Genomic DNA, 24,142 nt, shown 5'->3' on the forward strand with positions numbered 1-24,142 from the left:
ATCTCCCTTTCTCATTCATTTCTGTCTATAGACACTGGAAGGCAATTCAAAACCCTTTGTCAACCTTCTCTTCTCTGGATGTATCCGATCTCTCTTGAATTCTCAACTAAATTCTGGGAACCCTTCCTGTCTCAGTTTACCTGTATAATCTGAGCATTTGTATCCCTCCACAGAGATTACAGTATTTTATAATATGCATATTTCTGTGTCTTAATATAGTACATTGAGCTACATTGGCATAGATTACATAGTTTAGGAGTGTGGTCTAGTGAGGATCAAGACTCCAAGGTTTCGTTCATCATTTGCCTCTGATTTACTGTGTGACTTCGTGCAAGTCACTTCTCTCTGCCTCATTTTCCTCATTGATAAAATGGAGATAAGGATACGTCCCCACATTTTGAAAATTGCTTTGAGATCTTTGAATGAAAAGTGCCGTTAAGTACAGTGTTGTTTGATTATTTATTTGTTGTTTGTAAAGCACTTTGAAGTCATATGATGCATACAAAGTGCAAAACATTTTATTACTCATTATTCACCCATTTGTTTTGCAGTGTCTGCTGATTTGTTTTCCCTGTTGTGCTCCTTTACAAATTTGAATAGCAAATTGGCTTATCTTGGTTTTTCTGTCTCTTCATTTTCCTTTTTTATTCACGTTGTGGCATCAGTGTAACACTATTTTTCTTTTACATTTATTTTGAGTACACAATCACTTGTTATGGCCGTAAGGAAGATAATAGGAAAGTCTTTGCTGAATTTAAAGAAATATCCACTCTGATTTCACTAAATGTTCATGCAGACTTCTGTTGATCTTGCTGCTTAAGTTGATAAGGAAAAACTATATCAGAGTACAAGGAGTTAAATCTTGAGCAAAGCAGATATGCAGGCAGAGTGCTGTGTTTGGGGCTGTTCTTTATGCGCCTGAGTCAACTCCTATTCAAGTTAATAGAAATACTCTCTCACTGGGGGGTAGGGGAGGCGATGGACTGGGTCCTGTTTGAGCATGTCATGTTTTAGAGATGGACCTGAGCTGCAAAGTTTGGATCCAAACCTGGAACTGAACTTTTCAAAAATATTTGGATGTGGGATTTTGGTTTAACTCATTATTAAGATAAGGACTAATCTGAAAGTTTGGATATGATCTCTACCCCCTACCAAAAAACAATTATTTTGGGAGCATCGTGGGTTCAGGGAGGTGGTTCAAGACACACTTAACTTTGTCTTTCTGATATTGCTCATCCTGGTAAATAAATTATGGATTATTTACAATTATACATTTTGTTAAACATGACACTGAATTTCCCATCTTCCATGGAAATTTCTGAATGGAATTTGTCCTTTTTGAACAAAATTATGTTTGACCTACACCCTAATGATAAAATACAAATCTTGATCTGAAAATGCAATTTCACTATTTGTTTCTAGTTAATTTTTTAGTGTAATAATGCACCAGAAACATCAAAAAAGTTTGTTGGTTTGCAGGTGCACGAGCTAGTCTCAGTTTAATATGATGTGTAAATGACAAGGTAGCCATTAATCACTATTAGCAACACTCAGTTCCTTCAGGATTACCTCTTTAATAAGTATTTCACATACACTTCAGTGATTACCACAATGATTTTGTCTCCTAATCTGGTGGACGTACAACAGGGTTTGAAATGAGTTTCCTCTAGATCACATAATTGGATTACTTCTAAACATGAACCACAATTAATGGTACAAAGAACCTCAACCATAGTCACAGACAGATTTGGAAATGGATATTAACTTAGATAGTATTAAGATAAAAGTGGTGAGAAGTGTTAGCTGTCAGGAAGAGTGTAAGGTACGTGTGGTAATATCTTTTATTGAGACCAACTTCTGTTGGTGAAAGAGACAAGCTTTTGAGACACACAGAGCTCTTCTTCAGGGCTGGGAGAAGGTACTCTTAGGGTACATCTACACAGCAATAAAAGACCCACAGCAAGTGACGGCATGGCTGGCTTGGATCAGCTGTCTTAGACTTGCGAGGCTTGGGATACTTGAAAAAAAATTGTGTAAAAATCCCTGGCCTAAGTGTATCTATTTAAACAGAAAGGACAAAGTGTTTGTTAAACCATTTTTAGAAAATGAGTCTTTTACATAGTCTCATATCCACTGTGCTTAGTGATGATGACTATGCCCATGATCATGAAGAGATTAGTAGGTAACAAAGGAAAGAAACAAGATGTGATGCTTTTCACATTTTTTTTAACATTGTACATGCTATCGTGAGCTAAAGAAACAGTAATGTGAACTGAAAGATGTAGCTAACAGATCACGAAATGGTCCATCTAATACATTCACCATTAATACATTCAGTTGATTTTCGCAATGATTTTCCAAATATACAGATGTAGCCAAATTACAAAGAACTGCTTCTCTGTTGCAGTATGTGCAGCATATTTAATTCAGCCACTTCTTCCTATTGGTCATTTATGATAATGCACAAGCAAGTTGGAGCAAGGCTCTACTTTCTTCTGGTTCCTCCCAGTGAAAATAACCATTTATCTCTTCCTCCTCAAAACTAGGAGACAGACTCTCCCACTACCCTTCCCTCTGGCACCCCACAGCCACAGACTCTGGAAGAGTACAGTTTAGGAGATAAGGCTATAGCAAGACTACTCATCATTCCTCTGAGTTTTTCTAACACTCACTTTACTGCTATCAAATATTTTAAAAGGCAGATCTAAATAGCGTGATGTAGAAGTATCTATTACAGTCAAAGGAGCATTCTGAACAGAGACTGTGCTGAAGTACATTGTTCCACTTTTTAAAGAAAAATTAAGTTTTTTCTAAAAATACTGATTTTCTGAATAGATTTAAATTGCCAGCGTCATTTTAAAAAAATGGGTTTAATGCTTTCATCATGCTTGGGTATTGGACATGAAATTCTACTAAATTTCTATTGCTTAATCAAAGGCAAATGTTTATGTGCAGGTTTTGTTTTAGGAATGAGTGATGTCATCAAGTTAGTAGCAAAACACAAGAGGAAATTTTGTATCTAATGGTGATTTGCAATGTTAGGGTGTTCAGATAATTATTGTTGTGTTGTGTTTTGCTTTTTAACTAACATCCTATTATAACTGAATAAATATGCTACTCATTTATTGCTGTATCCACTATTCAGCCAGATACCACTTCTGGCTCCTGAGCTGAATACAACAGTTGGACATTGAATACAGCCATAGCAACTCTGCAGGACGCTGAAAGGTTTGTGGCTAGAACTAAACTGCACTACTGGGACCTGTTTAATATTACAGAAAAACTGTCATATGAATAAGTTTAAATACAATGGGTAAAGTTTTAAAAAGCACGTTGACTACTACTGAAACTTAGGCTCGTGAGTTCCAAAGTCACTTTTGAAAAAGCTTATCCAAGCACAGTTTACTTTGCCATTCAAGCAATTAAGGAAAGAATATATCTGAGCTGTCGTCAGTTGTTTGCATGGAGATATAATGCAATGCTGATATGCTTACTAATGACAAACAGAATGCTACACTGAAGTGACAAGAGGTAAAGCCTACTGAGCAGCCCTTGCACATTAATCTTCTTTTCTCATAAAAGGCCATTTTAAAAAGCTGCCATGCTAATCCTGCTTTAAAATGCTACATAAATGACTGATCCTAAGGTGGAAAATGATGAGTTTAAAGTAGCAATCTAGTTAAAACCCTTATTTTCAAAGTGAAGCTGTTGCCTATGTATAACTGCACTGCTTTTCTGGAGAGAAAAAAAAATTGAATTTTTCCCATAGCTGTTTATCACAGTTTTTTAAATTACTTTTTGCTAACCTTACTTCTATATCATTCTTTAATTCCTGTATTTTAGGGATATTATGGATCTATTTACAGAGCAACATGCATGACCTGGTGGTTTAATAAAGTCTGACAACAAATTTTAACGCCACTAAGCCATTTTAGACTGTGTGCTGATGTGTACTATATACCAAGTTATCCTCTGGGGGTTACAGAGCATTTCATGAAAGTTTATGCTTTGTGTTTAGTCGTTAATTAAAGATCCTTTCCCCATTGTAATCCTCTTCTCTTGTCTACACACAGAGAGTTAGAAAGCTTCCCAATTAATAATTCAATAGCTTTTTAACTAGAGCAGCAGTTGTTAACACTGGTTACATGTAATATTCACAACACAGATTAGAGAGAAAGAGATTTCCACCAGTTTATACAGAAATGCCTTGAAATAACTAAAGGATAATGGCAATATGAACTGTTTCTGGGTTCATAATCATTGGAATGAGTGGATGTTAAAAGTCACAGACCAGGTTTTACTCTTAGGGCTTGTCTACACTGGCACTTTACAGCGCTGCAACTTTCTCACTCAGGGGTGTGAAAAAACACCCTCCTGAGCGCAGCAAGTTTCAGTGCTGTAAAGCGCCAGTGTAGACTGCACCAGCGCTGGTAGCTACGCCTCTCGTGAAAGTGTTTTTTTTTTTAGAGTGCTGGGAGCTCTCTCCCAGCGCCCTGCCCCAACTACACAGGCCACATTAAAGCGCTGCCATAGCAGACTAGCCCTTAAATCCACTGATGAGCACAGCTTGTGTATTGAACCAACTCCTCAGGAGTGAACCACAGGTTGATCTCTGTCTCAGCACTTTCTGCAGAATCACTGCCATGAATGATGTTCCTAAGAGAAGATAAAGAAAGGTCATTAACAATTATAGAATTAAAAGCACAAGAATTTGCTTTTTAGAAAAACCTCTCTGGTTACTATGACTACAAGTATTAATAAAATGTACACGTAAATATGCAACACAAGCTTCTTCTCTCATCAGTTTTGATCATGGGGGAAGGAGAAGGAAAGCCACATCTCCATTTACATCCTTTGACTCCAGTCCTACATTGTCTAGTGGACCCCTGCATCTGGATGAAGTTAATGGGGGTCTTTCCATGTATAACCAGTTTATAGAATCAGGGCCTGAATGTCCTTACAGGTTTTTCAGCAGTTACCAAGTTTTTGGTAGCAACTGTTATTTCCTAACATTCATTCTAATTTAACATTAAAAAATACATGTTGTTACAAAATGGCATATTCTTGTTTACCAGGACAGTCTTATAGAAAGGGACCAGGAGGCAAGTCATTATGGAGAGAGCTTATTAGTTTTCATAAAATCAGTAGGATTGTGTCAGTACTCAAATGGGAGACCTCCAAGAAAAAATGGAGGTTCTGTAGAAAGTATTTCAGGCCTTGTCTATATGTCCTTACTATAAGGTTGATCAAATTCCAACATTTACATTCTGCTGCTTGAATTCTTCCAACAGTTTCAACTGGATATAGTGTTCACATTACCAAACTTAATCATAAATCAATTAACTAAGTAGGTCAGTATGCGTATGATTAAAAACTGCTTTAGTTTTGATAAGACAGTTTCAGAACATACCTGCCAACTTGAACACAGAAGTCACCACGTATGGTACCAGGTTTGGAATCTGCTGGATTAGTTTCCCCCAGCATTACTCTGCCAGTCTTAATCACATTAAGACCTTCCCACACCTTAAAAATAAAATCCATTAAGATTATGGAATCCAAACTGTAACTAACACAGTAAGAGTTGGCAATGTTATCCAAACTTGATCCCATCATGGTACAGTTGCTAAGTCCCCTTTTTCAAACAATCTATGGGCAAGGCATAGAAGGATTGGAGTGAAACTGTCTCCGACAAGCTGTGGTCATTCACTCACTGTTAGCCAAAGCGAGAGGGTACTGAATAGCTTTAAGTGTAACAAACAGGTAAGCAACCCATTACAGAATTTCCTAAACACATAAAGCTTCATAGGTATTTCAAATACTTTAGAGGTATACACTCTCTTTACCAAAAAAAAAAAAAAAGTCACACTTGTAGCAATCATAGGTTACAATCAACATCTAACACATATGATTTCTTTACTTGAAAGATTAAATGTTTCACTGTTCTTTTTTCCAGTTTGCTTATTTTGTGTATTTGACAGCACTTTGTGCAGTCAGTTTCCCATTGTTTACATCCCCTACACCCCAGCACATTGCAAAGGGGAAAAGAGAGGTTTTTTTTGAAAAGAAAGATTTACTTGTAAAACCACAAATTAAAGGGAAACATGTTGTACCTGTAACTACATTTAATCAATTTTTTAAAGTATTTAATTTCAAGTTCTTAGTGTCATTTTCAATATGTAACACAAATGAAGTTATGAACAAAAGATACATCAATTGCTTAGTTCTTCTTAAGCAGGTTTTATTTTTAAAAGCTTACCATAGCTACAACAGGTCCAGAGTGCATATATTTAACCAAACCAGCGTAGAATGGTCGATCTTTCAGATCAATGTAGTGTTCTTTCAGAAGGTCTTCAGAGGCCTGCACACACACAAAAAAAGCAGTTTACTGTAAGAACTTAAGAGTATTTTTAAATCAATAGAGATTAACCACAGAGCACTATTAATCCTTAAACAGACATGCTCTTTAAAAATAAGTGATTACAGCAAGTGGCTAGATGTGTTGCTTGGTTTATATGAATTTAAAATTATTTCAGTACACAGTTTAACTCAGCAAGATTGTTTCATCAATATCTAACTACTTTTGAGAAGAAACCTCTTTTTGCTGTAGATGATCCATAGATGCCTATTAAGTGTAAATGGCATCTATAAGAATATTCCCTTTGGACTAAGGACATCAGTTTACTAAAATTAGGTTGCTCAAGCTGTCAAAAGCATTTAGCTACAGCTGGATGCTGGAAAGTCTCCAAAAATATCCAGGCACAAAATCTGACATTTGATATTTCTGCTAAGATTTCATTTTAAAAAATTACAAAAGATTTTTCACTGAGTGGAGTAAACTAGCCTGCTATAAGATTTCATTTTAAACATAAAGGAGAAATATAGAAATGAAGGAAACTCACTTGCATGAATTTCATGGCCACCAGTTTGAAACCCTTCTGTTCAAATCTCTTGATGATTTCTCCCACTAGTCCCCGCTGGACTCCATCAGGCTTGATGGCAATGAAAGTGCGCTCACAAATGGATGCCATCATCCTACAAGAGGAGAAAAAGGGACTCCGTATTCCAGGACCAGAAGGCAAGTGCAGCCACAACAGAAATCTAGAAGGCGTAACCACAATCTTCCACAACCTTATTGTGCTTATGTGCACTGAACTAATAAGTCAGAGAACATCCAAAAAGTGCTACAAAAATAAATGTAACATAATAGCCCTATAAATATTGAGGAGAGCAATTAGTCCATACTAAGAATGAAAAGATTTTATATTAAGCGATAAATACAGATTGTATTGCAGGTCGGTGTATTCCAAGGTGCACACTGATAGGATGCTACCCTCAATTTAAGACAAAACAGGCTAACCTAAGACCAGGTGTATCACTTTGATCTATAGTTATCTACAGCCAGTCAGTGTTGTAATGAAGTATGCTAAGAATGTGCGTGGTGAATGGAAGGTACGAAAGTCATGCTGGAGTAGCCAATGTGTCATTTTTAGAGGCACAAGCTGACTGCTACAGTAGCTACACAGTCACTGCAGTTTACAATAGTCAACATTTTAAAAACCAAAATTAAGCATTTTTCAGACATTAAAAACTAATCTCTAAGAATATACACATTAAAAGCATGGTGCTTTCTGTAAGTATAGCACAGACTAAACCATTTGAGAAACAACACGCTAGTTATTCCAGAGCAGTTGTGAACGAGCTAAGAGGGCTTCAAATTAAAAAAAGCAATTCAACACCTAATAATAATGCGCCCGCTGCCAGTAGCCCTGGACAGACGGCAGCCCTCAGACCCACAGGCAGACATCTAATTACAGCTCCTGTCCCCTGCTATTGACCCTGCTTGCGTCACTTGGATCATTCATAACCGCAGCTGCCCTGGACCCATGCAGCCCCCTCTGCGCGCCCCTCTCCCACGCCCCTTCAACCATCCCTCGCAGCGCGCGCCCCCTCTCACCCGCCTTCCCGCAGTCCCGGGCCCTGCGGCGGGTCGGGTGGTAGCTGCCGTAACGCCGCCGCCGCCGCCGCCCCCAGCCTCGCGACCACCCAGCTCTAAACACGCCCCCCGCTGCCCCAGCGCCGAGCGGGCCGGAGCCGGCCTGGCAGCCGCGAGGGGCCCGTGTTCCGCCCACACCCCCACGGGGACGCTTGTCCCGGGGCGCGGATACGCCATCGGGAGCGGGGGGGGGGCTGAGGCGACGCTCTGGCCCGACACTGGGGGACGCAAGATTAAGGAGGGAACAGAGCGACTCCAGGCCCATCGAGTCCTAACGGCGCCGGCAAGTGGGCGGCGCTCTTGCTGCGCATCTCCGTCTCTATGGCAGGGAGGAGCGGGACGGGGAAGGGAGGCCGGCGGGTGGGCGGCGCTCGTGCTGCGCATCTCCATCTCTATGGCAGGGAGGAGCCGGACCGGGAAGGGAGGCCGGCGGGGCTGGGGGCTCTGCCCGCCGCTGCCGGCGCGCGGCCAGGGGCGGCTCCGGGCGCTTTCGCGGCAGGGGCCGCAGGGCAGCCCCAGGCATTTCCAGCACGGGAGACACGGGTCGGGCTGTAAACGTGTAGCCCTTGGTACGGTTTCAAAGGAGACTTTGCCCCTGTAACCGAGCGCAGTGGGTGCAAAGCGGGTGCGGTCACCGCCCTAGGGTGATCTCAGATGTCCCGATTTTATAGGGACAGCCCCATATGGGGCTTTTTCTTATATAGGCGCCTATTGCTCCCCATCCCCTGTCCCGATTTTTCACACTTCCTATCTAGTCAGCCTAGACGGCCCTGTGATCCGCCAGTCACACACACGCAGTTTTGTGTCTACAGGGGGAAATGTTACAGATTGTAGACATACTGGTGTAGTGACCCCCTGCCACTCCCGTGTGAGCGCTCCTACTCCAGAGCAAGGGTGTCTTTTCAACTCCCTTTATGTCACTTTGGAAGCATTAAAACAACAGCAAAAAGCCACAATGAAAGTGTCCTGCCTATCCTAAATTCTCAATTACTGGGGAACAATCTTCACTCGATATATTTTGCTTTTTACCACCAACTCACTGTATAACTTTTTTCATGAGTAATGTACCTGAATGCATGGATGCTAAATATCTAAACTGTATTCTTAAATTCATTCACCTAAATTTGGGTTATTGCTGATTATGCACTATATGTATCTTATGACTTTAAAAACAAACTTTGTAGTTGTGGATAATCTAAGTAGTATACCCAGATGTACAGACACTCTTTTCTTAACCTATGTATTATATAATTTTTTTAACATTAGCTTTAATAAAATGTATAAATATGGAGAAAATGGTACGACACAGATATCATAGCCCTGCCAACACATGCCTGGATGTGCCTATGTGACAACTGGGTTGTGTGGGGGGCCCTCCCCCCAGTTAATTAGAATTAGTATATAGGAAATCTGAACAGCAAATCCTAAATATACACTCTCCCTTTTTCATAGTCTTCCGCCCTAATTTTTTAACTTCAAGGGTCCACAGTGGTTTGGCCAAGCCATTGTTGTGCCATTCTAGGAAGCAGGCGGAGACCATCCCACCTCATTACATTCTTTAGCTTTCTACCTATCTCCAAATCCAGTTCAAAATAGGTTTTCAAGTTTCTTTGCATTTCCAGCAACTAGCACCCCTGACCTCATAGCCATTCTGTCTTCTCCATCCCAAGCCTCCTCTTCATGATTCTGACATGAGTGGGATTAACTTTTTCTTCATTGTTGCCCCTCCTGTCTTTATATCTCTTCCCCTTCTTTTTAAGCTCACATCATAACATTTCTCTTTAGTCCATTAATGATGCCACATTAAGCATTTCTGTGATTCTGTGCACACTATTAAGTATACAAATATAGAGCATAACAATTTTCATGGTAGTAGCTCCCAATGTTGGAATAATCATAGAATCATAGGCCTGGAAGGGACCTCGAGAGGTCATCTCATCCAGTTCCCTTCACTCATGACAGGACTAAGTATTATCTAGACCATCCCGCACAGCTGTTTGTCTAACTTGCTCTTAAAAATCTCCAGTGACTGAGATTCCACAACTTCCCTAGTCAATTTATTCCAGTGTTTACCCTGAGAGTTAGGAAGTTTCTCATAATGCCGAACCTAAACCGTCCTTGCTGCAATTTAAGCCCATTGCTTCTTGTCCTAACCTCAGAGATTAAAGGTAACAATTTTTCTCCCTCCTCCTTGTAACAACCTTTTATGTACTTTAAAACTGTTATGTCCCCACCCTCAGTCTTCTCCAGACTAAACAAACTCAATTTTTTTAAATCTTCCCTGATAGGTCATGTTTCCTAGACCTTTAATAATTTTTGTTACTCTTTTCTGGAGTTTCTCCAATTTGTCCACAGTACTCCAGTTGGGGCCTAATCAGCGTGGAGTAGAGTGGAACAATTACTTCTTGTGTGTTGCTTATAACACTCCTGCTAATACATCAGGGAATGATGCTTGCTTCTTTTTTTTTGCAACAGCGCTACACTGCTGACTCATAGTCAGCTTGTGACCTATATTTAGCTTGTTACCCCCAGATCCCTTTCTGCAGTGCTCCTTGCTAGGCAGTCATTTCCAATTTTGTATGTGTGCAACTCATTGTTCCTTCCTAAGTGGAGTACTTTGCATTTGTCCTTATTGAATTTCATTCTGTTTATTTTAGAGCATTTCACCAGTTTGTCCAGATCATTTTGAATTTTAATCCTATCCTCCAAAGCACCTGTACTCCCTCCCATCTGGGTATTGTCTGCAAACTATGTATACACTCTATGCCATTATCTAAATTATCAATGAAGATATTGAACAGAACTGGACCCAGAATTGATCCCTTCTAGCTTGACTGTGAACCACTGAAAACTACTCTCTGGAAATGGTGAAATAAAGTGGTACGGTTCTGCACTTCTATCCCTTCATATTTAGGCCTTCCTCACTTGTATATTTATCTCTCATTTCACTTCATTCTTTTATATACTCCTTTTGTAACCTCCCTTCCCAATTACATAGTATTAGCTCCTGACCTCATCCTGTTCTGATCCTTTCACTATCCTTTCTTAGAACTGTTTTATTTATACCTTGGCCTTTTACCTTTAATCCACTAATTGGATTTTTATTTTCCTGTGGATGCCCTTGATCCTTCTTTCATCTGACCTTTAATCCGCATCTCATTTCCTGATATATGCTCTCTTCTTTCCTTTTACATAAAATGTAAGTCCAGTGAAGTACTTTTATGCCCACAGCCTCTGATTTTCCACAATTTATTTGCAGTGGGGATGCCAGGAAAATTACCATCTCTAATATAAGCAGCGGCCAGTACGTCCCTCGGCCCGTGCCATTTCCAGCAGCTCCCATTGGCCTGGAGCAGCGAACCGCGGCCACTGGGAGCCGTGATCGGCCGAACCTGCGGACGCAGCAGGTAAACAAAGCAGCCCGGCCCACCAGGGGCTTTCCCTGCACAAGCGGCGGAACAAGTTTGGGAACCACTGACACCTAGAAATGGCTGACATTTTATGAGACAGGCCTGACCGAAAGACCTTGAAATGAACACCTCCCCTCAATTTTTTGGAGAATTCAGGTCTGGATCCTAAGTTTGTGACTCTGACCCCTACTTTACAGTGGTCTGAGCTAAAAACCTACATCTGTACAACTCTAAGTATTGGGAAAGTTCCAGTCTGAGTACACACCTTGTAGCTTGGATCTACTTCTTGTCATAATTAGACCTACATCTATGCAACCCCGCTGATCTGATGTATCTAAATACACAGTGCAACACACAAGTCTTAAGTACAGTAATTGTTCAGGACCAGGCCAAATGAAAATACAGTATGAGCCTCCGTTGCTCTCCAGTGGAAATTAATGGACTAGCTATTAGTTAGATCTTCACTACCTGATTAGCTCTTGCATTTTTTGAAATAGCATTTTTTGCTAATTTGATAGACTTTGTAACCTTAGCAATATAAACAGTAATATTAGTTCAAGCGATACAGTTCATTATAGCATTAAAACTCAGAGAAAGCCAGTAGTTCATAGCAATCCACAGAAAATTTCTGCGGTGGCATTCTCCAAAACAATCTTGAAATAGCTGATGAAAATTGTGGAATACGGAGTATCTAACACTTTTTCAAATCTAAGTTTCTCTTTTTCTGTCTCTAATGTTAAAATAGTATAGAAATTAGCCCATATTATTCATATATGAATATAATATATCCAGATTGGAGCTCATCATTCCATATTTTAGGGATCGTTCATTATAAACCATTTTTTATCAGCAAGTGTACATTTTTTTCCAAAAGTTTTTACCAGTATTGAAATGTATACCTAATATTAATTCCTTGAAATACTTCATAAAACTACATGATGAGAGATGAGCAAAGTCCTTGAACTTAGCACTGGGCTGGGAACCACGAGCTACTGAATTCTAATTCCAGCTCTGTCACTGACTCAAAATGTGACCTTAAGCAATTCACTTAACCTCTTTGTGCCTCAACTTCTTCATATATAATTAGTGGATAATAATGTTTGCTTGCTTCTCCAGCATATTGTGAGGCTTCACTCATTCATGTATTTATAATAAAGTATTATTATCACAATTAAAGAGCAATTGTTCAGCCTGCTTAAATCCCAAAATCTGACCTGCCTTCAAATTGTTATAATCTGGAGATACATTTATTCCAGGTTTAAATTTTTTTTAAATCCACCAGTTGGCACCAAGAAATGAGGAAAAAATATCCTCAAAACTCCAAGAGCTTCTGCTAATGTAGGATTTTCATGGTATGGGGTTAGACTACATATCAGTGTTTCTCAACGTTTTTGATACCAGCGACCAGCTTGCTGCCTTCCTAAATTGTATCAGGGAGATCTCATGGAGAGGCACCAGTCCATGGACCAGTCATTAAGAAACACTAAACTAGATGACCCTTGGGGTCCCTTGTAATCCTAAAATTCTACAATTTAGACCAGAGGTTCTCAAACTGGGGGTCGGGACCCCTCAGAGGATCACGTGGTTATTACGTGGGGGGTCACGAGCTGTCAGCCTCCACTCAAACCCCGCTTTGTCTCCAGCATTTATAATGGTGTTAAATATATTAAAAAGTGTTTTTAATTTATAAGGGGGGGGGGGTCGCACTCAGAGGCTTACTGTGTGAAAGGGGTCACGAGTACAAAAGTTTGAGAACCACTGATTTAGACTGAAACAGTGTTAAGATCTACTGCTGCATAGCCAGCAGAGGGCCCTCAAAGTATAAACAATTAACACCACTGATGCTGGTGGTGCACATACTACAAAGAAACACACAGATGACCTCGTCAGTCAAAACTCTTGAAGTCTCTGAGTTAGAGACTGTACAGTGAGTGGGATTGTGAAATTTTTTTCATCATCTAATAATTTGTGAAAAATGCTAATAAAACATATTACAGAAAATGCATATTCACCTGGGCTCCACCAGCCAGGCTGCTGTGTTTCCTACAGCTGTTTCAAGTGCTTTATGAAAAAAGAAAAGGAGTACTTGTGGCACCTTAAAGACTAACCAATTTATTTGAGCATAAGCTTTCGACTGGAAGGGACCTTGAGAGGTCTTCTAGTGTAGTACCCTGCACTCAAGTCAGGACTAAGTATTATCTAGACCATCCCTTACAGGTATTTGTCTACACCTGCTCTTAAAAATCTTCAATTATTAAGATTCCACAACCTCCCTAGGCAATTTATTCCAGTGCTTAACTACCCTGAGAGTTAAGAAGTTTTTCCTAATGCCCAAACTAAACTGCCCTTGCTGCAAATTAAGCCCGTTGCTTCTTGTCCTGTCCTCAGAGGTTAAAGGTAACAATTTCTCTCCCTCCTTCTTGTAACAACCTTTTATATTCTTGAAAACTATTATCATGTTCCCCCCTCAATTTTTTTTCAATCCAGACTAAACAAACTCAATTTTTTTTAATCTTCCCTGATAGGTCATGTTTCCTAGACCTTTAATCATTTTTGTTACTCTTTTCTGGACTTTCTCCAATTTGTCCACAGTACTCCAGTTGAGGCCTAATCAGTGTGGAGTAGAGTGGAAGAATTACTTGTTGTGTCTGGTTTACAACACTCCTGCTAATACATCCCAGAAAAATGCTTGCTTTTTTTGCAACAGTGTAACACTGTTGGCTCATATTTAGCTTGTGACCTCCAGATACCTTTCTGCAGTACTCCTTGCTAGGCAGTCACTTCCGATTTTGTATGTGTGCAACTGATTGTTCCTTCCTAAATGGAGTACTTTGCATTTGTCCTTATTGAAGTTCAGCCTATTTACTTCAGACCATTTATGCAGCATACAGCAGTATAAATGCCTCAAGTTTCCACCACTTGTTGATGTCACTTTTCTGGAATGTATTTTCTTGTTGACTGAGATGTTCAGGAAACAGGAGCTGGCTACAGTGGAATATTGCCACATGTATTATCTCCCCATGCCTTGCCCCACCCATATGACACAGAGGCTGACTCAAGGCTCTTGGACTGGATCCCATAGAAAACATCACAAGACTTAAGTGTGGACCCACCTATCCCTTCTCCCCGCCCCACTCTCTCCTTTCAGTGAGGTCAGACGCCCTCCCCCACCCCTTAGCCCCCAAAAGGCTAAAGCCTCTGATACAGGTGCCTCTTCCCTTAGTGCAGCCTCCCCCTGCAGGTCACTTCATTCCTACCCTGATAGTCCCCTCCCCACATGCCCCCCACCTTTTCTCCCTCAGCCAACAGGCCCCGCCCACTCCTTTCCCATCCTCATTAAGCCCCTCCCCCAGACTGTCTCCCCAGCACCACTGGGCCACTCCCCTCCCCTGCTAGGACCTTCCCCGCACAGACCCTGCCCCTTGCCCCCGGGACCTCAGTCCCCCGCCCACACGCCTCCGGCGAGTCCTCGCCCCCTCACGCAAGCCCCGCCCCACACGCTCTAGCGTGGCCCGCGCTTCCGCCCCTGTGCCGCGGTGAGTCCGGCGACGCAGGCGCGTCGTTCTCCTCCCCCTCCCCCGTACACCGCATGCGGCCCCGCCCTGTCCAGGTGACGCCGCTGCCCCGCGCCCCGCCCCGGCGCTGTGGGTGAGGTCAGTGCGGTGCGCCCGCGCTCTCGGCCAGGCCCCGCCGCAGAGTGGGGAGGAGGCGCTGAGAGCCGCCGCCCGGCCGGGCCCTGTCAGGGAAGGAGCCAGGCGGGCCGGCCGCACCGAGGCCATGGAGCTGGCGGACGGCGTGGTGTACCAGGAAGACCCGGGCGGCCCGGGCCCCGCCATGATGTCGGAGCGGGTGTCGGGGCTGGCGGGCTCCATCTACCGCGAGTTCGAGCGGCTGATCGGGCGCTACGACGAGGAGGTGGTGGCCGAGCTGATGCCGCTGGTGGTGGCGGTGCTGGAGAACCTGGACTCGGTGTGCGCGCACAGCCAGGAGGCCAGCGTGGAGCTGGAGCTGCTGCGGGACGATAACGAGCAGCTGCTCACCCAGTACGAGCGCGAGAAGGCGCTGCGCAAGCAGGCCGAGGAGGTGAGGGGGCCGCGGGGTCGGGGGCTGCTCGCAGGGACGAGCTAGCGGCGGCGCTGGGCGAGGGTGCGGGACTGGCCCGTGGCACAGCTGAGGGGACCGGGCCGCCCTACTGGCTCGGCAGGACCTGGGAGGTGGGGCCGCTAGAGCAGGCCGAGGAGGGTGGGGGAGCCGGGCTCGGATGCTCCTGGGATACAGCAATATAAGGGTCGCGGTGGGGTGAGAGGCCGACGCGGTCCGGGGCCGGCTGTATGTTTCCTAAGCCTAGTTTCCTTTCCTGGGAGTGGGATGGAGGCTTCGAGCTCCTTCTCCCGGGACTCGCTGCCACCTCGTAGGGCGAAGTGCAGGGTGCTTTAACATCCTCTTCCCATGCTGGTGGGACGGTGGAACTACCCCACTTCCCAGCGTGCCAGACTATTAGGCTATAGTAGGCTGGCTTCACCTGGTTCCCATACAAGGTAGGTCACACACAGACACCCAACTTTGTACCAACTCATCTGAGGTGTAGAGATGGCCATATCATGGCTAAACGAGTGGCTTATTTGTAGGGGTAAGGAAACAGACATTTCCCCCTTTCTTCAGACTGTACTGACGCGTAGCATCCTGGTCAGAGGAATGTATTGTACATCATATTCCTTTTTTAGGAATAGACAATGCAGAGTTAGAAAATGACATTACAGAGTTGATTACAGCAAGCTGTTTATCTCAGTCCACAGCTTCCACTCTTTTATGTGGCTCTTCTTTCTTTGGGACTCTTAAAATAACTGACTAGAACAGCGTGAGAAGAGTGTTTTTCTTTTATTCACATGGGTCAGGCAGAAGAATACTATTTGCTAGAGTAATCAAGGAACCAAACATTAAATGAATCAGTATCTTAAACTTCTCCACTGTGAATTTTCTAAAGTTAAGAAGCTCAGTAGTTATTTTTATTGTCTTTCCTTATAAATATCTTGTGTGGGTGTGACAGAAAAATGATACATTATGTGGTGTGTAGAAATCGGCAGTGTTGTTCAGGCTGTAACTCCCTGGGCTGGAGGATGGAAGCTTTAGATGAGCAGCAGGTGGCTAGAGATTGTTCAGTAGTATAGTCCTTCAGTGATGATACCACATAAAAAGCCCCATGGTTGGGTGTGTCAAGGTAGATCATCCAGTTTCTTATTTCAGAGAGTAAAAATCTGTAAAGCATCCCTTGTGTAAAAGTGTCAAACAATATTGTCCCGCACTGTTGCTTTAATTATTTCCTCCAACACACTGTCTCTCCAAAACTGGAGTGAAACCATCATCCTTAATTTAGCCAACTGCCTTAAAAATAGTCCATGTCCAGACATAGACTTCTTGTCCTGCACTCATCTTCATGTTCTTTACTTCCTGTTTTGAAAACTGAAAAGCATTGTTACTGAAAGTAGTCTTTGTCCGTACTAGTGTTGTCTCTTTTTTAACTTAGAAAAAGTTGTTTTACAAGCCTAGTAAAATTAACCCTGTAGTGCAATGCAAATAATTCTAAAATCGTGTGGAAAAAGGTTAAGGTACAAATTGCTACAAGTCACACTTGAACAGGCAAGAAGACTGCAAAACAAAGGTTGTTTATTATAAAATTATAAAGAAATACAGTATGAATACACACATCTTTGCTCTAAAGACTTGCATCTAGTTTTTGTCCAAACCAATAAAAAGAATGTTACATTTCTATACCAGATTTGCAAAATTAATTGCTCATTAACTACCAAGGGAATCAGTTCATTGATAGGTGATTGAATTTCACTTTATTATCAAGTCGAAAAGGAAGAGGGGGTATTTGACTTATTTTCATGGACTGGTAAAGTTTCATGACTATATTGCAAGGATGGTTCATACTTAGATGGAATATGAAAAAAAGGGTCTCAGCAACATGGAGCAGAAACTATAACAAAGCTCAGGAACAAAATGTGATGTTGTTTCAGCTCTTATGGACTTTTCAGAGGTGCGCACGTGTAGGTATATTTATGGCAGTATAGTAGTGTTCTATTTCTATAAGACAATTGAGGTGACCAATATAATGTAGACTAAAATTGTTACTCAATTGCAGCTAAAGTCCTTATTGATAGTCGCTGAAACTGCAACTAACTTTAAGGCAATGTTTTCAAACGTGAACACACTGATTGTCCTTTCAACATGAACACACACCTGTAGTACTCACAGGCCATTTTCAATTACTCCATTAACACATGCATGATAAATTAAAAAATGCATGATACGGTCAAAGATGTATATGCATTTTCCAAATGCAGTCATAGCACCCATTTTTTAATATTTGGTACTAATGCAAAGATGCTTCTACAAAAGGGTAACCAGCAGAAATAAAATGAGGGGGAAGGTACATGAGTTGCAGATTCGTACTATTGCTTTCTTTTAAGGGGCAATTTTTTAACAAATGGTTGGCTTTGATAGTCCTTTGACTTATTTGGGTGAACTCTTCTGTTGCTTGATTGACCTAATGCTTAAGATATTTTTCCATATTCTCTACTAAAAACCTGGTATTGCGTGGCTTCCCAACTTTTGACTATCCTGAATAATTCTCTCCCCCTTTCTCGCTATCATTATAGGAATTTTTTTCTTTGGCGTAGCTTAATGATGAATATTCATGTTGTTTCTTAACTCAGAACCTTTTTTGCCTCACTGTTCTTTAATCAGTAAGCTCCCATTTTTGTTGTATTTCTTCCTCATTAGCATTGTGTGACATGATGCAAGTTGTGATTGTGGGTTTCTTTTGGTAATGATTTCCAAAAATGAGAAGTTAAAATCTGCTTCTTTTAGCTATTCTTTGGGTGCCAGTCATTTCTTCAGTGACTGATGCATGTGATCAGTTTTCATAATCAGTAAGAAGCTGCCTGCATAACTTTATTCATAAAAAGAAAAGGAGTACTTGTGGCACCTTAGAGACTAACCAATTTATTTGAGCATAAGCTTTCGTGAGCTACAGCTCACTTCATCGGATGCATCAAATAAATTGGTTAGTCTCTAAGGTGCCACAAGTACTCCTTTTCTTTTTGCCAATACAGACTAACACGGCTGTTACTCTGAAACTTTATTCATGTGATGTTGTTCAGTTTCCTGGTTTTAACATGAAAATTGAGAAGATGGGATATCTGGATATTTTGCCAGTGTTTTGCATGTGACTGCTGTGTGAATAATTTATATTTACAAAATGAGCATTAGGAAAATTTGTTAATAAAGGTTCCAGTATAGTCTAAGTAACAAGCAACAAAGAAATGAGGAAGAGGAAGAAAAGAACTTTTATGTTGCTGTGTCTTATAAATATACTTCTGATTGTACTTCCTGGAGGAGCACACAGGTCTATGTTTAGCTATGGGGAGGTGGCAGAAAAGTTTTACCGGAGCTTTGAGTCACATGATTGCTTAATGTTACTACTGGGCTTAAAAACAGCACAACAGCCACAAGCAGTTTCTTTCAGCAAAGAAACATTTATCTGGGGTTTGGGTTTATAGACTTGCCCCATAACTTATTAAATGAACCTATTATTGAAACCTCAGGTCTTTAATACATACATTTTTTTTTTTTTTGTAGGCATGAAAAGGGAATTAGTTTCCAGCTTCCCATTAAATGGGTTTAAGTATTGTAGACTAATTAGAAATAGTGAGGAAGACAATGGCTAAAGTTTTTCTGCTTAGGATTTCAGGTTAACAGTGTTAAATATTTAAAATTACTCTTATTCAGCAGTGAGCAAACTCAAATACTCTAACTTTTACAAGAGTAGAACTCTTATCCAGATTTGACATTTTGAATGTCACATACTTTCAATGTGTAGTTTTTGATCTATGATAAGTAGTAAGCAAGTGAATGGAGCATGAGTCTGAGTGCCAGGAACTTATGGTCCACCCCTGGTTTTGCTGTTGATATACTGAGGTGTTGGGCAAGTCACTTAAATACCTCCTTTATTTTGCAGTGTGCAAAATGGGAAATATAACTGTCTTTCGTGAGTGTTGTGAAGATTAATACCTAGAAAGTGCTTTGAAGAAGTATTAAGTGTTAGTGTAATTTAACCACTAAAACCAAGGAGTGGCTTTACATGGCATGTTGAATTGCTGTTATGTTCATCTAAATTTTGGGGAATGCTTGCTACAAATTGATATTTTGTAAAATGTCATTTGATAGAATTGTTGAAGTTGGTCCTCAGTTCACTTCTAAAGGAATGTTATCTTGAAATCTAGTCACTTTTAAAAGTTAAAAGTAGTTTAAGCTGAGCTGCCTTGCCAATTTCTGTGGCTTTGCAATAACTTCCCTATTTTTGAAAATGTTTTTTATTCCCTCCGCTTTTGCTGTGTGGAAGATCTACATAAACAGGGGAAACTGACTACACAGGGAAAATAGCAACTCGGACTCTGCATAGTGCTGTCAGATGCAAAAAGTAAACTTGAGAGAAATGTCTGTTTTTCTCTAATCTCCCAGTTATGTTCATGTTAGCTGTTACTTGTAACAATATGGGCAAAAATAGAAATAAGTTGGTACTGTCCCTTTGAATAACTTCACCTATTTTGAATATTCTTTTGTTTCATAGGTGAATATTCTTTTGTTTTGCATAGAACATAATTCCCCTTGAATAGAACTTGGATCCTTAGCATCTCTTTAGATTGTCCAGTGTAAATCTTTAAAACAGCAGTGGAATGACCAAGAGAATTACCTTTAACTAGTTAAAAAACCAGCCAAACAAGCAAACAAAACCACAACAACCTTAATTTGAAAACTGGTGTGTTTTTTAACTAAGTCCTGAGCAGCTCCAGAAGAAATTGTGTAAAAGGATGAAAAACTAGATCTATATTTGGTTTTATGTGTGGTGATGACATGAAAATGGAAATAAAAACAGCTGTTGATTCAGAAGTAAAATTGTTGCTAATCTTTTGCACTCATGTGACACGTGACTTCAGGAAATCGTGTCCAATAGAAGCAAATTAACAGTGATGTTGCAGTTGTATTTATACCTATTCTTGCCCATTTTCTTTTGCTTACTTTAATGTGGTGCGGTAGAAGCAGTTACAAAAGTGCAAGTTGTATATTTCTGGTTTCCGGTCGTGTTTTTACACCATATATTTCACTAGTGAATATTACTAAAACAAAGGGAAATAGTTAAACTGTTCACTCCCTCTTCCAGCAGTTCATCGGAATACTGGTATAAACTAATAAGTTTAAATATGAACTCCCTTCATTAAAGCAGAGAACCACAAAACACATTTACTTGTCTTTCAGCATCAGCTGTTCTTGCATCTCTTAGCATTTTGCTCCAAGCGCTGTCATATGAACAGCATTGAGTCCTATGATAGCCATGTAACAGCTTATATGAAAGCACTTTTCTTCAAGTTTATAGTATGAATAGAAAACAGTGCATTTAGGTAATTTGGCTTAATCAGAATTTCTTGCTGGTTGGTCTGTATTAAATTTCTTGCTGCATTGGTCTGTAGAAATAAAGTGCTTTCATAAAGTGAATTCTCTCTCTATTTCCCTTTATAGATGATCTAAAATTTGATAGATCATAAAAGTTAGATGTAAACAATTGTGAACAAGCTATTTCAATGCAATATTTGTGGGGAATAGTCTCAAGAGAGACAGTCAACTTTGACATGATATTTTTGAAAAGCTACTTGTTCACACAGGAGTCCTATATCAACCTCATCTTAATAGATCATCATGTGGACCACTTGTCTTCCCAACTTCTCGTTAATCTCATTCATAATCGTATATCATCCCTGTTTGAACTATAGCAATTGCTTGTGTGGACGAGTAATATTGGTAAAGAATAGGCCGTTCTTTGCAATGGGAAACAAGGAGTGCCATAAGACCTGCCAGCTCTTAGGTCCATAAGAATGAGCTCCCTGGGCCACCAGTGCTCCATGTGTGACAGCATGAGGATTGATGATTTAAGTGAACTTGCAGTGAGGTCAAGGAGTCTGTCACTGAAAGGAGCCTCCATATGTATAGAGGCCCCTGTTTCCTATTGTCATTAGATCAGAAATATAGAGAAAACTCAGCTTTCTCCTATGGGAAGGAGAGTGCGCTTTTTTGGTCTGTTTTCTGAGGTGGTATGCTTTCCCTACAGATGCAACTTCTGTGGTTTTTAAAGTCCACCCTTTTTTAGACCGTTGGAGCAGTTCAAGTATAATCATTTGAACTGGAAAGGTACTTTTGAGTAGTTAGAACTTCACCTATCACTTTCATTTTTTTTGTCATCGACTTTAGAAGTCCATTACCTACAAAATATGCTGAGTGAATTTCACCCTGTGCAGAGGGTAAGCACAAGACCTATGCACTGCCAAAGACCTACGGGTCTTGTGCTCACTCTATGCATAGCTTTGAATTTAGTTTATTATGCATACTTCTGCATCTGATTTAGTTCCTCCTGCTGATCTCACTTCCACACATCACAGTCAGGAGATGGGGGAAAAAAACATTTTCAGAAGATAAGACCACAACCTTTCTGTAACCGTTTTAGCTTTCTGGCTTTAGGTTATTTTCTGTTATCTTCGTTATTATATATGCTGAATACTAGAATATGTAACCATACATTGTATTAGTTACTATGAAATGAAGCTAGTAACTGGACTATTTTATTATTACTTTCCAGTCATCCCTGAAAGAATCAAAACAAGTTAGTTAGAACTTTAAAAGTGTTATGTACAGTGTAGCTTCAATAAAGCATTGCTTGTTGGACACTTGTGATATTGGAACTACAACAACTTGGTTCATCAGAGTACTCCCACAGTTTGCATATAATACCATTACTGTGCTGTTATACTTAAATTACTCATGCGTCCATTTGTGTGAACAATGAAGACTAACGTTACCTGAAACAACTGAACTAGAACTTTAACTTTCATTAAACGCTTTTAGCTTGCATGTCTTTAACTCCCAATTTAAAACTTTGCTATGCATGTTAAGACTGCTGTGTCCATCCCCCCACTCAGTATTAAAGTTAATAAGAGTTGTATGTGAGAGTTGATTAAGCACAATGTACACTTGGCCATTTTTAATCATGGTATGAGGGAGACAACACAGTGGATTACTTGGCCTAGCCGCCACACCTGTATGACAGCATGGGATTTTAGCTGCTAGTAGAAATTAATTTTGCATAAATGCCTATAAAGGAATTGGACTCAGATCATAAACTTATCTCCTAGGCTATTGAATAGTAATAACTGTTAGATGGAAAGGCTAGTATTAAAAAATTGATTCCTGGATGTAATTCTAACTGGATGGCAGCAGTACTGCTGGCATTTGTTCCTTAACACACACCTCCTGTTTTTCCTCTTTCCCATTCCCACTTGTGTTCAGTCCCTCTTACAAAGGATTTTAGAATGCTCAGTAGCTGCGTGTGATCATACTTTGTGCTGGAAGGTAAGTATCTATGGTTAGGAAGGGCCAGAGTGGTTGTAGAGGACTAAGTTATCTTAAAAAGAAAAGGAGTACTTGTGGCATCTTAGAGACTAACAAATTTATTTGAGCATAAGCTTTCGTGAGCTACAGCTCACTTCATCAGATGCTCAAATAAATTTTAGTGTCTAAGGCGTCACAAGTACTCCTTTCCTTTTTGTGAATACAGACTAACACGGCTGCTACTCTAAAATAAGTTATCTTAGTCTGCTTGGCACTGCTCTAAAGTTTTTTCGATTACACCTTATTGGCCAAGTGATCAAGGGAAGTTAATTTGGACAGAATGCTCCAAAAATGAACACTGGAATGCTACATAAGGTAAATGGCATGCTGTGTGCTCACTATAAACTTAAACTGTAAATGTTATTCAAGTGTGATTCGTAGATTCACTTCTGTTTTATAAACTCTTTACTACACAACTTTCCTGTGAAGTGCAAACTTCTGGGCTCCCACGGTTTGCTTTCTGCCTTCAGGAGTGGAAGTCAGTCTGAGAATAGTTTATGGAAATGAAACTGTTCTATTTATGATCCTATAAAGCTATGGTTATGATCCTAGGTGTTACAACATGAGGACTAGTAGTCTGGCTGATGATTAAGATGTTGATAGTTGAATTACTCACCTTTCTTTATCAGGTCTTCAAGACTTGTTGCATGTTAGCTCTTCTATAGCCTATATAACAAATAGGTACTGTTTCCAATACTTCATATTTTACTCTTTGTAAAACAGGTTGGCTTATGAAGAATTTATTCTACTTAAGAGAATAGGATTAATTTTCTACACTTCATGTAAATCCAGAATGGGTGTTGACTCAGTATTATCTGAAAGTGACACACAATGCTTAATAGTTAGAGGGCAGTGCATTATCATGTTGTGTCAGAGCATTGTTGCTTGTTGTATTACAGTAGGAGCTGGGAAGGAAAAACTTGCATTAGAAGTCCTGTGGAGCTCCTCACACTTCTTCTGGTATATGGACAGGACTGAACAGATTTAGAGGCAGGAAGGTGGTAAGGTTTACATCTTTAAAAGCAAAAAAGCCGCTTTGTTGGAGTAGAAAGAAAAATGTCTATAGTTACATGTAAAAGGTAAGAGGAAGTAGAGGAGCCCAACTTGCAGATTTGGTCACCCTAATTTAGGTACCTTAAGACTTTGAAAAATGGGCACACTAGTTAGAACTACTGTTCGGTACCTAAAATGTTTGAAGTTCTGCAGCTTAGTGTTTCAGGAAAAGTAATTAACTACT

The 24,142-nt window shown here is 40.5% G+C and overlaps 2 protein-coding genes and 1 long non-coding RNA gene across 17 annotated transcripts in view; 2 read left to right on the top strand and 1 right to left on the bottom strand.

Annotated features, from left to right (window-relative positions):
• Positions 1–1,554: 1,554 nt before the first annotated feature.
• On the bottom strand, positions 1,555–8,316 carry LOC102930643 (nucleoside diphosphate kinase A). 3 transcript variants are annotated; one of them, XM_043527857.1, is made up of 5 exons: positions 7,917–8,316; positions 6,900–7,032; positions 6,257–6,358; positions 5,411–5,523; positions 1,555–4,656 (listed from the first exon to the last, which is right to left on the bottom strand). In XM_043527857.1, exons 1-5 carry the CDS (start codon positions 8,168–8,170, stop codon positions 4,545–4,547), a joined length of 714 nt encoding a protein of 237 aa, XP_043383792.1. In that variant the 5' UTR covers positions 8,171–8,316; the 3' UTR covers positions 1,555–4,544. The 3 variants fall into 3 exon arrangements, with proteins under 3 accessions (XP_043383792.1, XP_007062841.1, XP_043383793.1); XM_007062779.4 differs by having other exon boundaries at positions 7,955–8,315; XM_043527858.1 differs by having other exon boundaries at positions 7,737–7,948.
• A 55-nt stretch (positions 8,317–8,371) lies between these two features.
• Positions 8,372–12,579, top strand: LOC119567545. Its single transcript, XR_005227594.2, has 3 exons — positions 8,372–8,562; positions 10,651–10,873; positions 11,253–12,579. It is a non-coding gene; the product is annotated as an uncharacterized LOC119567545 (long non-coding RNA).
• Positions 12,580–14,940: 2,361 nt separating this feature from the next.
• The window catches only part of SPAG9 (sperm associated antigen 9), a 105,079-nt gene continuing 95,877 nt past the window's right edge, over positions 14,941–24,142 (top strand). For all 13 annotated transcript variants that reach the window (XM_043527859.1, XM_043527863.1, XM_043527860.1 and 10 more), the window contains exon 1: positions 14,941–15,486. In XM_043527859.1, the coding sequence (XP_043383794.1) occupies positions 15,181–15,486 (306 nt within the window). In that variant the 5' untranslated portion in view covers positions 14,941–15,180. The remainder of the gene's footprint in view (positions 15,487–24,142) is intronic.

Source organism: Chelonia mydas, chromosome 14, assembly GCF_015237465.2.
Source record: "Chelonia mydas isolate rCheMyd1 chromosome 14, rCheMyd1.pri.v2, whole genome shotgun sequence".
In the NCBI taxonomy this organism is placed as follows: Eukaryota; Metazoa; Chordata; order Testudines; family Cheloniidae; genus Chelonia; species Chelonia mydas.

What these genes read in the sequence shown, in the direction of transcription:
- LOC102930643 (XM_043527857.1), bottom strand. Translation starts at nt 8,170, where the DNA reads ATGGCGTATCCGCGCCCCGGGACAAGCGTCCCCGTGGGGGTGTGGGCG. An exon ending in CTGGACCTGTTGTAGCTATG is followed by an intron (nt 5,524 to 6,256) that starts GTAAGCTTTTAA and finishes TTTATTTTTAAG; the next exon opens with GTGTGGGAAGGTCTTAATGT. An exon ending in TTCTGTGTTCAAGTTGGCAG is followed by an intron (nt 4,657 to 5,410) that starts GTATGTTCTGAA and finishes ATCTTCTCTTAG; the next exon opens with GAACATCATTCATGGCAGTG.